This window comes from Eulemur rufifrons, chromosome 14 (assembly GCF_041146395.1).
Source record: "Eulemur rufifrons isolate Redbay chromosome 14, OSU_ERuf_1, whole genome shotgun sequence".
Taxonomy (NCBI): domain Eukaryota; kingdom Metazoa; phylum Chordata; class Mammalia; order Primates; family Lemuridae; genus Eulemur; species Eulemur rufifrons.
In genome coordinates this window covers 33,205,038-33,220,319 of record NC_090996.1, presented here as the reverse complement: position 1 = coordinate 33,220,319, position 15,282 = coordinate 33,205,038, and the positions used below count along the sequence as shown (strand labels likewise).

The 15,282-nt window shown below is 51.6% G+C and overlaps 1 protein-coding gene across 6 annotated transcripts in view; it reads left to right on the top strand.

The window, feature by feature from the left end:
* The first annotated feature begins 808 nt into the window (after window positions 1–808).
* MGRN1 (mahogunin ring finger 1) overlaps window positions 809–15,282 on the top strand; it is a 47,102-nt gene continuing 32,628 nt past the window's right edge. For 2 of the 6 annotated variants that reach the window (XM_069486982.1, XM_069486981.1), the window contains exon 1: window positions 1,888–2,594. In XM_069486982.1, coding sequence (XP_069343083.1) covers window positions 2,507–2,594 — 88 coding nt within the window. In that variant the 5' untranslated portion in view covers window positions 1,888–2,506. Of the gene's footprint in view, window positions 1,110–1,887; window positions 2,595–3,009; window positions 3,120–3,572; window positions 3,730–9,150; window positions 9,215–15,282 lie in introns of those variants that run through there. The other 4 variants (XM_069486984.1, XM_069486983.1, XM_069486985.1 and 1 more) reach the window with 4 other exon arrangements.

Here is a 15,282-nt window from a genome sequence, read left to right as displayed (position 1 = left end):
TGTTTATGAAACACTCACCCGGGAACAGAAAAATTGGCCAGGATCCTGTCCCCTCAGGAGGCTTGAGAGGAAGTCTAGACTTTTGAGACTCAGACCAGGAAGCCATGAGCTGTCCCCAGGGTCTGTCTTTATGTTTCAAAGAATCCAGTATTGACTGAGGAGCCTCCAGATCTGTCCCCCACCTTGCTGCTGACCTCTGATTCTATACTCTCCTCCTCCCTTGATTCTAGCCCACTGGCCTTTGAGCTCCTGGACCATACTCAGTTCTCTCCTGCCTCAGGGTTTTTGCTCATGTACTCACCCCTGTGTAGAAGCTAGAGCAGCCTGCCCCTTCACACTTTGCCTGGTTGGTTATTAGCTGTATTTCAACTCCTGCCTTAATTGTCACCTCCTCAGAGAAGTCTTTCCTGACTCCTCTATCAATAGTATTTCTTTAATATTTCATAGCACCTCAATCCAGTCCCCCAGAGCACCCACTACATTTTGAAATTATATACTTGTTAACCTTTTTAGGGTCTGTTTCCTCACTACCTTGCAGACCTGGTGTCTAACTTGTTCCCCCATTTGATGCTTGTTGCCTGGTTCATCACCTGCAAATATTTATCACCTGTCACATAGTAGCTGTGTGATAAATATTTGCTGAACAAATAAATGAATCACCCCAGATGTTGTTAGTGGAACTTGGACCAAATCAGGGAGGGCCTGTCCTCTAGCTGGGTGTGTATAAACAGAAAAATATTGCTGGAGGGCTTTGATGATACCTCGAGTCCAAAGCTCTTTTAACAAGAGTAATTTAATCAAATATACAGCAGGTGAAAACAACTGCCCAGGCTCCAAAAGGAGGATGTGCTCTTAGTGCTGTTTTTCCATGGGAACCACAGGAACCTCTGGACCTCCCTCCCTCTCCACCAACAGTGAGGGCAGTAAATTGAATGCAGTATTGGTGTATGTATGTACATGTACCTGTGTTATGTGACTCAATGCAAAGAAATGTAAGAGAAGAGAGATCACACTGGGTAGGAACGTCCTCTGGCCCATCCTTCCGGGGACAAGAGACTTGAAATCTGGCACATTGGAGCATGTCCCTGGGGAAACCAGAAAGTGCCGAGGTAAGAGCAGTGGCCTAGTTCAGATTCCAGCTGTACCACTTATCTGCTATGCAATCTGAGTGAGATACTTCACTTCTCTGAGCCTCACTTCCTTCTTCTTTAAGGTGGGAGAGAAAAATAGAACCTATATAAGAGAATTAAATGAGAGAATATGTGAAAAGCCCTCAGCGTGATGACATGATAGTGCTCAGTAAACGTGGATTTTGGCTGGGGGCAGGGAGATTTAATCAGGCTCCCCCAAGACGTGGACTCTCCTCATAATCTCGCCAAGTCCCTGATCTCCCTTATTCATTTGGCTTCCCAATAGGAAAGTTGGATCCTGGATTCTGGCCCCTGAAAGGGTGTAGAATATATTTTAACGTGGACTGTGTTGAATTTACCATCAGAGGCTCTTGGCCTGCAGCTGCCCTCCCCAGCCGCTTTCTTGGTACAGCAGGCTTGACTTGAGAAATCACTCTTCTAGGAATCCCAGTTCCTCAACTGCAACGTAGGTAAAAACCGACCTCTGCTTGGTCCTTGCTTACAGAGTTGTGTGTGAGTCAAGAGCCAGGAAATACTTTGCAGACTGCGAGGTTTTAATCCTGACCTTAATTCTTGCAAACTTGTCTTCAGCACATTGTATGCAGCCCTCCTCCTTTGTGCCTCAGTTTCCCTGTGTGTAAAATGGGGAGAGGTCTACTGCCTTCCATAGCAATTTGTAAAATTATGTCTTCAATGCAATTGCTCTGCACGTGGCGCCGGAGAGAGGCCTTGAGTGCTGGCAAAGGCTAAAGCAGGTGCTCACCGCTCCAGGTGAGCCTGGGTTCCACCCCGCTCTTTCGGGGCGGCAGGTGAGTGCGTGCCCTCTGCTGGTCCGGGCAGGGCGCAAACCCTGGGAAGTGGCGGGGGGAACCAGAGTGGCTCAGGGAGATATTTCAGAGCCGGGGTAGGCGGAAGGCGTTGGGGCCCTAGAGCTGTCTATACATGGACAGATTATGAAGAGACTAACGAGTTAAGATGTTAGTGCTGCGCTTGGAACATGGAGGGAAGGACAATTTGAGGTACGGCTGGTGGCTCCTTCCCCCCCGGATTTAGGTTCCTTTGGTCCCTCCCGGAGTGGAGTCCACGCGTCAGGGCCTGGGCGGGGAGCATCCTGGGAAATGTAGTTCCGCGGCGGGCTCCCCGTGCCGCACCTGGCGCCCTCGGCGGCCAAGGGACTCCATTTCCCGGCGAGCCCCGGGCCTGGGGGGCGGAGGGCCGCCGCGGCGTCCGGCCGGGGCCGAGCCGGGGGTGGGGGCTCAGAGCCGAGGCGCCACCGCGGTCGTGGACCAGCGTCCGTGTGGTCTGGGTCATGTCCCCGTGAGGGTACCGCTGCCGCAGCCCCCCGTCCCGGCCCCGGCCCGGAAGCGCCGCGCACCATGGGCTCTATCCTGAGCCGCCGCATCGCGGGGGTGGAGGACATCGACATCCAGGCGAACTCGGCCTACCGCTATCCCCCGAAGTCCGGTGAGTGCCCGACCCCGGCCCCTTAGGCGCTGACAGCGAGGCGCGGGCTGGAACGCGGGCCCGGGCGGCAGGCGCGGGGGCGGGACGGGGGCGCGCCCGCTCGGGGCCCTCGGTAGCGGGGGTTGGGGCGTTGGGGGCGGGGGCGCCCTACTCTGTCCCCTCCCTGCCACGTTCCTTTCCGGAAGCTCCGCGCTGCCCCTCGGCCCGAGCGGGAGGCGTGGCTGGGGACCCTGGACCGACTGGCCTGAGCCGTACCGGGCGCTGCCACTTCCTGGCTGGGTGACCTTGGGCCAGTCACTTCGCCCCGGTGTGCCTGGGCTCCCTCCTCTGCACACTGGGGAGACTGCTGGTTTGAAACTCCTGGGACGGCGAAGTGCTTAGTCCTGGTGCTTCGCTTGTGCTTAGAAAGCGTTCACTCTCACAAGTATTGACCTCAACACTATGGCTGGTTTCTGCTTTCTTTGGTGGCTTGGTGTGGAGAACGGACACTTAACATCCCATCTGGACAGAGGCTTAACTCTCTCGGTGTGTGGGTGGGGGGAGTGGGGTTGGGCCTAAGAAGATGATTATAATTGATGGGAGGGACTGGGGTCTTTGCTGGGAGAGCAGGGCCTGGAGCCAAGCTGGAGAACAGGAGAATGGCTGGAGAGGATCTGCTGGATTCTCTGGTCTCTGTTTTATGACTGAGGGACTGGAGCCACCAGGGGGGAAGTGACTTTCCCCAGGTCTCTAAGCTGGATGGAAGCACAGCTGGCACCAGGACCAGGTGTGGGGCTCCCTGGGAAGCCTTGTTCCCATCCGTTCTGCTGCCTCTCTTCGTGAGCTGGCCTGTCTGGGAACTTTTAGCTCCACATTCTCAGTCTCCTCCTCATGGGGTCAATTGTGGTGGAAACGGGAGAAGAAGGAGGAGGGAAAATTTGGCCATCGTGGGGACGTGCAGATGGGGTTCTCAGATCCTGGCTTTTCATCTGATCTGGGTCTCATCTCCCCCGTGTCTTCAGATACCCACAGGCCAGATCTTGGAGTGTGGTCCAGGACCACCTGTTCCCACAAGTGCGGTGGCTTGTTAGACAGCCCAGGCCCTGCCTCAGAGCTGCTGGGGCCTAGGAACTTCCTTTTTAAACCCATTCCCCAGGTGAGTCTGATGTCCACTGAAGTGTGAAAAACTACTCTGCCCTGATTTTGGAAGGTGAAAGAAGGTGTGGGTCCCGGGGCTGCTGGGATGAAGGAAGGAGGAGGGGACCTAGCACAGTTTTGGGGCAGTCAGAAAGGGATGGAGTCGGAGCTGGACAGAAGGCACTGTTGCCTAGCAGTCGGAGATCTCCATGCCTGCTGGTATCCCAGGCACAGTAGCAGGGCAGCCCAGGTAGACCCTGGAGGCTCTGAGGGCTGATATCCCAGATTGAATGTAGCAGTTGTGTGCTATGGTCCTCTCCCATCTCTGGTGTTCTTCCAGCCTGTCTTTGGCTGAGTGACCTTGATCAAGTTGCTTAACCCCCCGGATCACAGTTTCCTCATCTGTAAAATGGGCAGATACTTTGTACAGTGCCCTGAGACCCTCCATTAGGGTCTAGCTCAGACCCTAATAACAGTTAGCAGTGACATGACAGAGTTATCAAAAAGTTTAACGTGGTACTTCGTGTGGCTTGGGACTTGAGCACACTTGGTGTCCCTTCACTTGGGCATTTGGACAAAATAACAAATATAGTCCACTTTTGGATTCCACTCTGGTGAATGTTGCTAATCACTCGCAACACTGCTTCCCACTGAGCTTCTGTCACAGAGAACCCTGGTCAGCCACTATTAATTGGTGGCTGGTGCTGGCACCTCAGGTGACGACACAGATTGGCCACCGGAGTCATGCTGCCTGAGACAGCAGTGCTTTCCTGTCCAGAGGCTGTCCTCTGCAACTAGTCTTTTTTCTTTTTCTGTTTCTCAACCTTCTGGGTGCTCTCGAGGATACTTGTGCCTTTCTTTGTTCATCTCTCCCGGTCCCTAGCCTTGCATGGGGGCCTCAGGATCCTGGTCCTGTGCCTCTGTGCTCCTCTGGCTTCCCAGAATCCTCAGGAGAACTCCCCGAGGTCAGGGAGCATCAGTCCGAGGCAGGAGGGGCCTTAGCGGTACTTCAGTGTGTCTTCCTAAGCGTGGGCTGGGGACTGCAGGGACGTTTAAGGGCATTTTAGGGGGTGCCCCATTCACTGACTTTATGACAAAGTTTTCTTTTCACGTTTCTCAATTTTGTTGATTATGTCAAGGAGAAAGAATCATCAGGTGTTAGTATTTTTTTTTTTTTAACACTTTTCTAACTGTCCAATTTTCTTCAGCGTGTACTGCAACAGTGCTCAGCTTGAATTTAATGATATTGGCTTTGTTTTCACAGTATCTGTTTATTTTACTTTTAACAGCTTTATTGAGGTATAATTCCTGTACCATACAACTCAGCCATTGTAAATGTGATTTGTTGATTTTTAATTTATAGAGGTGTACAATCTTCATAATCCGTTTTAGAGTTTTCCCTCCCAAAAGTTCCTTGTGCTTGTTTGCAGACAGTTCCTGCTCCTTCCTCCACTCCCAGCCCATCACCAATCCACTTTCTGTCTTTAAAATTTTCCTTTTCTGGCCAGGTGCAGTGGCTCATGCTTGTAATCCCAGCGACTTGGGAGGCTGAGACAGGAGGGTCGCTTGAGCTGAGGAGTTCAAGGCCAGCCTGGGCAACATAGTGAGACCCTCTACAAAAATAAGAAAAATTAGCTGTGCCTGGGCGTGGTTGCATGTGCCTGTAGTTCCAGTTGTTGGGGAGGCTGAGGCGGGAGGATCACTTGAGCCTAGGCATTCAAGGCTACCGTGAGCTATTATCCCACCGTTGCACTTCAGCCTGGGTAACAAAGCGAGACCCCATCTCTAAAAATAAATAAATAAAAATAAAAAATGAAGTAAAAATTTCCTTTTCTGGACATTTCATGTAAGTGGAATCATACAACATGTAGGCTGTTTTTGTGTCTGATGTCTTTCACTTAGCATGATGTTTTCAAAGTTCATCCATGTTGTAGCATGTATCTGTATTTCTCTTATATGGTTATAGTATTTTTTTTTTTTTTTTTTTTTTTTTGAGACAGAGTTTCACTCTGTTGCCCGGGTTAGAGTGAGTGCCATGGCAAGAGTGAGCATACTTGCTCACAGCAACCTCAAACTCCTGGGCTTAAGCGATTCTACTGCCTCAGCCTCCCAAGTAGCTGGGACTACAGGCATGCGCCACCATGCCTGACTAATTTTTTCTATATATATTTTTAGTTGGCCATTTAATTTGTTTCTATTTTTTTAGTAGAGACGGGGGTCTCGCTCTTGCTCAGGCTGGTCTTGAACTCCTGACCTTGAGCGATCCACCCGCCTCGGCCTCCCAGAGTGCTAGGATTACAGGCGTGAGCCACCATGCCCGGCCTATAGTGCATTTTGATTATCTTTCTAATGAACATTTGGGTTTCCACTTTTTGGCTAATTATGAATAATGCTACTATGAGCATTCCTGTACAATTTTTTTGTGTGTGCATATGTATTTTCATTTCTTTTGGCTGTATACCTAAGAGTGGACTTGCTAGATCATATGGTAACTGTATGTTTAACCTTTTGAGTAACTTCCAAACTGTTTCCCAAGTTGCTGCACGATTTTACATTAATTTCCACCAACAGTGTATCAGGAGTCCAATGTCTTCATATCCTTGGCAACATTTGTCCACCTTTTGATTATAACCAAGATAGTGTGAAGTGATATCTCACTGTGGTTGTGATTTGCATTTCCCTAATGACTGATACTGTTAAGCATTTTTTCAGGTGCTTATTGTATATCTTTTGGCTGTGAAATGTCTATTTAAGTCTTTTTTCCAGTTTTTAGAAATTGGATTATCTTCTTAGGGAGTTGGAAGAGTTCTTTATTCTGGATATAATTCCTTTATCAGCCATGTGATTTGCAAATATTTTCTCCCAGTTTGGCTTGTCTTTTAATTTTCTTTCTTTCTTTCTTTTTTTTTTTTTGAGACAGAGTCTCACTCTGTTGCCCAGGTTAGAGTGCCGTAGCATCAGCCTAGCTCACAGCAACCTCAAACTCCTGGGCTCAGGTGATCCTCCTGCCTCAGCCTCCCAAGTAGCTGGGGCTACAGGCATGTGCCACCATGCCCGGCTAATTTTTTCTATATATATTTTTGGTTGTCCAGATAATTTCTTTCTATTTTTAGTAGAGACAGGGTCTCGCTCTTGCTCAGGCTGGTCTCGAACTTCTGACCTTGAGCGATCCTCCCAGAGTGCTAGGATTACAGGTGTGAGCCACCACGCCCGGCCTTAATTTTCTTAATGGTGTCTATTTTGAAGAGCAGAAGTTTTTCATTTTGATGAAGTCTAATTTATTACTTTTTAAAATGGATAATGTTTTTGGAGTTATGTTTAAGAAATCGTTGCCTAACCCCAGCTCATAAAGACTTTCTCCTTATTTTTTTGCCCTGGAAGGTTTGTAGTTTTGGCTCTTCTATTTAGATCTGTGATCCATTTTGAGTTAATTTATTTCGTGTATGGTAACGATCTAAGGTAATTTTTTTCATATGGAATTCAGTTATTTGAGCATCATTTGCTGCAAAGACTATCATCATCCCATCAAATTGCCTTTTGCATTTTTGTCAAAAATCAGTTGACCATAAGTGTGAGGGTTTATTTTGAGATTCTTCATTCTGTTCTGTTGATTTATGTCTGTCGCAGTGGTTCTGAACTGGGGTAATTTTTGTCCCCCAGGGGACATTTGGCCCTGTTTGGAGACATTTTTGATTGTCACAACTGGGGGTATATATTTGTATAACTCGCATTTATTGGGTATAGAACACAGGACAGCCCCCTCCCCAACAAAGAATTATTGGGTCTAGAATACCTGCGATACTTAGATTGAGAAACCCTGGTCTGTCCTTACACCAACACCACACTGGCTTTTTACTGTAGTTTGATAGTAAGTTATGAAATGAGATAGTGTAAGTTCTCCAACTTTGTTCTTTTTCAAAATTGTTTTGGGTGTGCTAAGTTATTTGCATTTCTATATAAATTTTACAGTTAGCACGTAAATTTCTATAAAACTGCCTACTAGGATTTTGATAGGAATTATGTTGACTATATAGATCAATTTGAGGAGAGAATTGCCATTTTTACAATGCTGACTCTTTGAATCCATGAATATGGTATACCTCTACATGTATTTTTATCTTCAACTCCTCAGTTGTGTTTTGTAAGGTAACTTTAAGTCAAATGATACTTTCTCAATCTAATAGTGATATAAAGTTTCTTTCTTTATATTTCTTTAAGTAAGAGGCGATTTTGATGAAAATATTAAGTACAATTACAGACTTAAGTAATGGCACCAGTTCTGCCGTGAGTTCCTGCAGCTTTGGGAGGATTGCTCTTTTTTTTTTTTTTTTTTTTGAGACAGAGTCTCACTCTGTTGCCCAGGCTAGAGTGAGTGCCGTGGCGTCAGCCTAGCTCACAGCAACCTCAAACTCCTGAGCTCAAGGGATCCCCCTACCTCAGCCTCCCGAGTAGCTGGGACTACAGGCATGCACCACCATGCCCGGCTAATTTTTTCTATATATATTTTTAGCTTTCCATATAATTTCTTTCTATTTTTAGTAGAGATGGGGTCTCGCTCTTGCTCAGGCTGGTCTCGATCTCCTGAGCTCAAACGATCCGCCCACCTCGGCCTCCCAGAGTGCTAGGATTACAGGCGTGAGCCACCGCGCCCGGCCGAGGATTGCTCTTACCAGGTACTCCTAGTTATAGGTGAAGACACCAAAGTGTGTGGGTGGGGGCAGGGGACTCAGTCAGGGTCACATGGTGAGTTCATGGCAGAGCCAGATTTAGGCCAGGCAGGCCCACTGACTCCCAGCCCTGGTCCTGTCCACTTGCCTCCGTGGCCCTCCTGCTGAGGGGCCTGATGGCCAAGAGCGGCAACTCAGTTGCCGTAGCCTCTCTCCGCAGGTATTTTCCTCCTCTCTGGAAGCCTCCATCTGATGTGGCATTTGGTGCAGAGTGGCCAGGCCCGGTGAAGGGTTCTCCTGGCTGTACTTCCAATGTGGGCTGAGAGGGCAGGGGGACAGGACCACTGGGCCTTCCTGCTTGGGTGTGCCCTGCCAGTTGCTCTTGGGGATGCCCACACTGTGTTCCTTCCTGGGAGAGTGAGGAAGAGCAGGAACTATGCCATGGGATGCATGGGTCTAGGACTTTAGGGCCTGGTGGAGTGGAAAGTGTGGGGGCTTTGGGGTGTCGGGACCTGGTTTCAGCACAGCTGTCCTCTCCAGCTGGGAGACCCCAGGCTCTGTGGTGGGTGGTTACAGTGGTAACAGCAGGCTCTGCACGGGGCTCTGTGTGCCCGGCCTGCTGGGGCTTCAGGTTGGCACTGTAAGGCTGGCCCTGTTTTCCTGTCGCAGATGAGGAGGCTGATGCCCAGACACGTGCAGTCCCTTGCCCTGTCGGATAGCTGGCCGGTCCCAAGCCAAGTTCAAAGGAGGTGCGAGGACACCAGAGCCGAGCTATTAGAAGACCATGTTCAACATGCAGAGAGATGCCCTGGCTGCCCTGTCCTGATGTTTGAGGAGGTCTCTGAAGTCACTCAGGGACTAGGCCACTGAGAGTAGTGGGGGGCGGGGGCCGGTGATGCGCACCTGTGACTCACACAGGCACAAGGAATATGCCCTAGGCCTAAACCTTTTAAGTTGGTGTGTGACTTTCAGAGCATTTTCACCCCCTTTATCTTACTGAGCTCAGTCCTATGACAACAGACTTTTTTGTCGTCTTGGGTGGAGGAGCTAAAAATGAGAGGCCTTTGTTTCCCCACACCTAGGACCTGGTGCCCAGTAGGTGTTTAATAAATGCTTGTATAGAGGGTCTTGCAGAAAGTGTCACTTGGAGAGGTGAATGCATATCTCCCCAGTGTATGTGCTGCTCAGACTGGCTGCATCTTGCCCCTTCTGGGGTGTGTGGGAGGGTCCGAGGCCCCCCCGGGGTCTGTGCTATGTGTTGGAGGGGCCAAGGTGTGCTTAGGTGAGCATTTTTGTGTCAATGTTTGTCTAAAAACGTCTGCATGTGAACGCTGCCCGCCACCCAAGTGCCAGGCTGTGTTGGAATTTACCTTTCCAGACAGGACCTTCCCCGACTGATTTATTTGGCATCTGGAGGGAAGAACAGAGGCAGATAGGTTCTGGGTGAGGGAGGAGGTTCTGTGTCACTGAGGACGCTTCTGTCAATAGGAGCATTCTGGGTTCTGAGGGAAAAGCATGCTGGGGGCCCTTGGTGGCAGTTGAGATGGTGGCAGGAGGAGGAGACTCCACCTGCACACAGGGGCCTCTCCTCCCCTCTCAGAGGCCCGCGCTGCGATTGTGAGCTGAGACTCAGTTCCCCTTGAGTGTCGTCCGTACCGTTCACACACGAGAGCCACTTCTGGGCTTCTGCTCGTGTTGACTCGGTTGGGTTTTGTCATTGTAAGACCTGTATAAAGAAGGTGTATTTCCCGAGCTTTCCTCATCTGCATTTAAGCAATATTATATTTTAGGTAAAACAACAACAATAAAACAATGACCATTAGAAAACCTTTTTCAATTGGTGGCGGGAGAAGGGTGTCGGAGAAGTTTTCCTCGGGGAGGAAGCCAGGGTTGCTTGGGTTTGAGCAGCTTGCCCTGGGCTCCCGTGGCCGCCAGGAGCCGTTTGTCCGTCCAGATGTCTGGGCAGTGCTGTCCCCTGTGTCTAACAGGTCCCTGAATCCTTCACCCAGTTCTGTGTGTGACAGGGCCTGTTGCCTGTGGGGACGTTTCCTAGTTTCTTTGAGAGTTTTTGAGAGACTGTTGCTCTTCGGTGACGTGAAAGTACCTTTGCTCTACCAAGCCAGCTCTTTCCGGCCTCACCGCTTTCCTGACCTTCCACCACCAACCGTCCTTCTCTCCAGATCTTTTCGTGTGTCACCAGGTGTGCTCACATGTCACAGAACCTTTTCTCGGCCCTTTGATATCGTGCTCCCTCCCTGGCAGCCCGACATTCCAGCAGGACAACGCCCTGGTGGTGGCAGCTGGTGCTGCTCTGGCTTCTGTTTGCTTCCTGGGAGGAGAAGGAGGAGGAGGAGGAGGGGGAAGAGGAGGAGGAGGAGGAAACAGATTTTTGAATAGCAGCTTTATTGAGATATAATTCACACCATACAATTCACCCATTTGAAGTGTACAGTTCAGTGGTTGTTAGTATTCTCGCAGAGTTGTGCAGTCATCACTGCTAATTCCAGAGCATTTTCGTGACCCCCAAAAGAAACCCAGTGTCCATTAGACAGTCACCCCCATTCCGCCTCCCCCAGCCCCAGCCGCCACAAATCTGTGCTCTGTCTCCTTGGATTTGCTGCTTCTGGACATTTCATAGGAATCACACAGCGGGTGACCTTTTGTGTCTGGCTTCTCTCGCTGAGCGTCATGCTTTCGAGGTTCCTCCACTTTGCAGCATGTGGCAGTGCCTCCTTTTTATGGCTGAAGCACGTCAGGTGGTACAGCTGGTGTATGCATCCCTCTGTTGGTGACACTTGGGCAGTTTCCGGGACCAACCGATTTTCCATTCACTCAGAGAAGTTGCCACAGCTCCTCATTTCCCAGGTTGTGGAGGTTTCCAGTGTCCCCCTACCTGGGGGGGCTCCTCTCTGCAGCTCGGTGGCAGGAACCCTGGAAGTGGGTTTCACTGGTTCCTAGGAGAGCTCTGTGTTCCCCTTCTCTCGTCTGGGATAGTCAAGGCCTAGAGGCTGTGGGGGGGCCGAGCAGCTTCCTTTTTGGGAGTCAACAGGGATGGGGCTTGGTGACCCCACTGACCCTGGGGGCCGAGGCCTCAAAGAAGTTTCAAAGAAGTTGTGGAATCGCTGTGGGAAAAGCAAGCTGGAAAAACTGGTTGCTCTGGGGTGAACCACCTGGGATTGTCCCTGAGCAAGTTACTGCCTCTCTCTGTGTCCATTTCCTCATTTAAAATGCAAATAATAATTTAACCCTCGTCTAGGGGTTGTAAAGGGTGAGGCGGACACAGCTGGGCTCGTCTGTCCATATTAGAAGCTCTGTTCAGACTCCCCCTTGGCTTTGGCCTGGCTCTGGGACATCGCTGGGGGTCCCAGGACCACCTGGATCACATTCCTGTGTCAGGTTCAGCTAAGCTGGAACCTTCCTTGGTGGCCATTGCCGTCGATTCCTAACTGCCAACAATGACCCCAGAGTTTTCTCCACTGCCCCACTCTGGGATCAGGTATCTAGGGAATTAGGGACAGAGGTGACTGTCTCTGGAATCTCAGCGGGGGGCCGGGGCTGGGGGTGGGCGGCGGACAGCTGGTGAATGGGCCTTTCACCCCGTGCTGGGGAGGTGGCGGTGAGGGCCCACCACTGGCATGAGAGGAGACTTCGTTGGTGGGGGTGCGTGTTCGTGTTCTCTCCCTCACAGGGGACCCCTTTGTTTGCAACACACCCTTCCACAAAGATGGCCATGAAAGTCGAAGGGCAGTTTAGCATCACATAAGAGGTTGAGTTTCATGGCTGAGTGAATTTGAAGGGAAAAAAACCCATGCTAACAGGCTGTGAAGACTGCAGCCGCCGTGGGGCAGTCTGTGGGGTATGGTGGGAGCACTGGTTTGAGAGTCCCGGGCCACGGTTGCCCTAGCTTTGGTGTGACTTTCTCTGTGGCCTTGGCCAGTTGCCTGCTCGCTGGGGCCCTGGGGTAACCCTGCTCTCCCAGGCCCCTTTCGGGCCTGATTCTGGCAGCCCACAGGGTGGACTGTGCCCTGGCCCTCATCCAGCTGGCTTTTGTTTCTCCTGGGGCCTGGAAGTTTTCTGGAAAATGTCCTGTACTTCCTGGATGGCCGGGGCAGGGGACGTGACCGCTCCCACCCACCCAGCCTCCCAAACCATGTGCTGCTTGTGTTTTCCCACCCCCCTCCGCCATGTGCTGTGTGGCCAGTTTCGAGCTCCTGGATCGTCTTGCCAGGTGGACAGCGTGGAGTTGCCTACACCATCCCGGCAGAGGCTGACTCTGGGTGCCCGCTAAATAGCCACAGTATTGTTCCGTTCTGCCAACTCCCCTGAGAGCTCAGACGCTTCCTGTGGGAGGGGTGACTGTCCCACCAGGAATGGAGTTGGAGGAGGAGGAGGAGGGGCCTGTGTCCCTCTGCTGTTTGCAGAAGAGCCAACAGCGGGGAGCAGTGTGGGTGAGGGGACCCCGAACAAACATTCTGCTGGGTGAGGAATGACTGGGACTGAAACACCGTCCCCTCTATTTCTGAAAGGTGACCTGGGGCTGTTAGGAGCCGGCGGTAGATTGGGCCTCTCACTTGGTCCAGGGTGCCAGGCATCACGGGGCTGTCCCGAGGTGGGAGGAAGGTCATGCTGGCTCCCTCTAGCAGTCCGCCCTGCGTCACTGCTCAGATAAGGAAGCTTTCTGCTGATGAGCTCCTGCCCCAGGGAACGGGGCTCTGTGTTGGCTCTGTGTTATCTCTCGGTGCCCAGGCCCTGTGCGGCCTCCTGGAGATGCAAAAGAAAGCAGGGATTGTGTGTATTTAGTTCAGTGCCTTGGGGAAGTGTGTGTGTGTGTGTGTGTGTGTGTGTACACGCACCGCAGGTATACATTTAGAATAGAGGCTAATGTACGATTAGGAGGTGTGCAGGTCATCACCGTGCAGCTCCGTGAGGGATCACAAAGTGAATGTGTTGGAGAAACAGAAATGCTGGCCTCGGGAGCTGCCTCCTGTCCCTTCCCAACAGTCTGTCTCCCTTCTCCTCCCTGGGAAACCCCCTCCTACCCCACCCCAGGCGGGTTCTGCCTGGTTTTGAACTTGACGGAACTGGAAGGAGATGCTCTTTTCGCTCCCGGTCAGGGGGTGACGGCGAGGACTTGCCACGGCAGGGTGGTCTCGCTGTGGGACGCGGCAGTGTCTGGTGTGCCGCAGTGGCACGTGGATGGGCGGTGGGGCAGTGACGGCGGCCAAGGACATTCCTGTGTCTGGCCTGGGTGCCCACGAGTCCGATCTCTTTGGGTCTGTTTCTGTGCTGGGGCCCGTGGATGTGTGTGTTCGTTGTTGGATTTACAGTTTTTCTGAGTGTCGGGGCCAATTTGCACTCCCACAGGCAAGAACAAGAGTTCTGGTCGCTCTGCCTTCTCACCAACACTCGGTAGGGTTAGGTGTAGGTGTGTTTTATGTTTAATTATTTTTTCGATTTTAGCCTTGGAGTTCTCATGGTTGCCCTCCCTATGGCCGGTGAGATCGAATGCCTTTTTGTAGGTAAATTATCCATTTATCTCTCTTCCTCCTTTTGAAGTGTCCAGTGAAGTCTTTCACACATTTTTTAAAAAATTGAGTTATCCCTTTTTTCTTTATTTACGAGATTTCTGTCCTAAGTGCTTTTTATTATGTTTTTGATTTTGTGGAAATTGGCTGTCTTGATGGCATTTATAGAAAGTAGCTTGGGCAAGAAATGAACGCGTCAGAGGGCTCCGCGGCCCTAGAACCCAGAGCCCCAGTTCTGCTCTGGCTGCAGCGTCTCCCGCAGTCTCTGGGGAGCGCGGGTGCTGCTCTGACTCGCACGAAGCTGCTGCCCACCAGGGGTCGAGGACCAGGTTCTAGGGGGCCGTCCCTGTTCCTGTTCCACAGGAGAGGGTCTGAGGGGTCCAGTGCTCTCCCTGTGGGTGGTGGAGGCCGTTTCCAGAAAAGGGGTGCCTAGGCTGGGGAGGGGACACCTCTCAATAGGAAGGTGGCTACAGCCTGTGGATCTCGGACCCAGCATCTGTGCTTGGTCAGAGTTGTGCTCAGTTCTTGTTCCACGTTGTCCTTCCCTCTGAGCTGGGAGCCTGAGCTTTTTATTCAGTACGGCAGCGCGTTGCCCAGGGAGCGTGGTGTCCCTTCACCTGCCAGGAGGCTCCTTTGCATAATCAGCTCCTTTTACCTTTTGGACATTCTGAATTAGGCTTGTCCTCTTATCTCAGGTCTGGAGGTCAGGAAATCAAGATTCCAGCCAGGGTTGACTTCCCCGAGCCTCTAGAAAGGAACCTGTCAGCTTGGGGGTGGGGGTGGCACTCAGGGGATCCATGAGTGGGAGCAGTGACTGGGGTGATCCCCCTGGGTCAGGTCACCCCGCTGCTGCCCTCCCTGGCTTCCCGCCTGGCGGGCCACCCTGGGGCCTGCAGAAGCTTTCCTGTGACAGCACTCTTGCGACCTCCAGTCATCCTGTGTGGGTCAGGCCAGCGGGGGTTTAGTGGCAGTGTGGAGGGGAACGAGAAGAATTTTCACCGGGTGCCCTGCAGGCATTTCTGGTCCCCCTTCTCTGAGGCAGGAACGATGACTGAGGCTGCCCAGCGAAATCCAGGCCCTGTGTCCCAAGGATCTGGGACCGTGAGCAAACGTGTATATGATGCCTGGCCTTGGGCAAGGGAGGACAAAGTGTAAACCAACAAATAAACGAGGGAAAACAGTGACAATGCTGTGAGGAGAGTCGGGGTGGGAACCTTTGATCTCAGCTTGGAGCCCTAAGGCGGGAATAGCCCTCTGGCCCAAATGGAATGACAGCTCCGGGCCCCTAGTATGGAGGCCAGAAAGGTGGGTGCAGGTGTGCTGGGCAACAGAGTGGGGAGCGTGGGGGTGGTTTGGCTGGGGGCATCTGAAGGTGAGGTA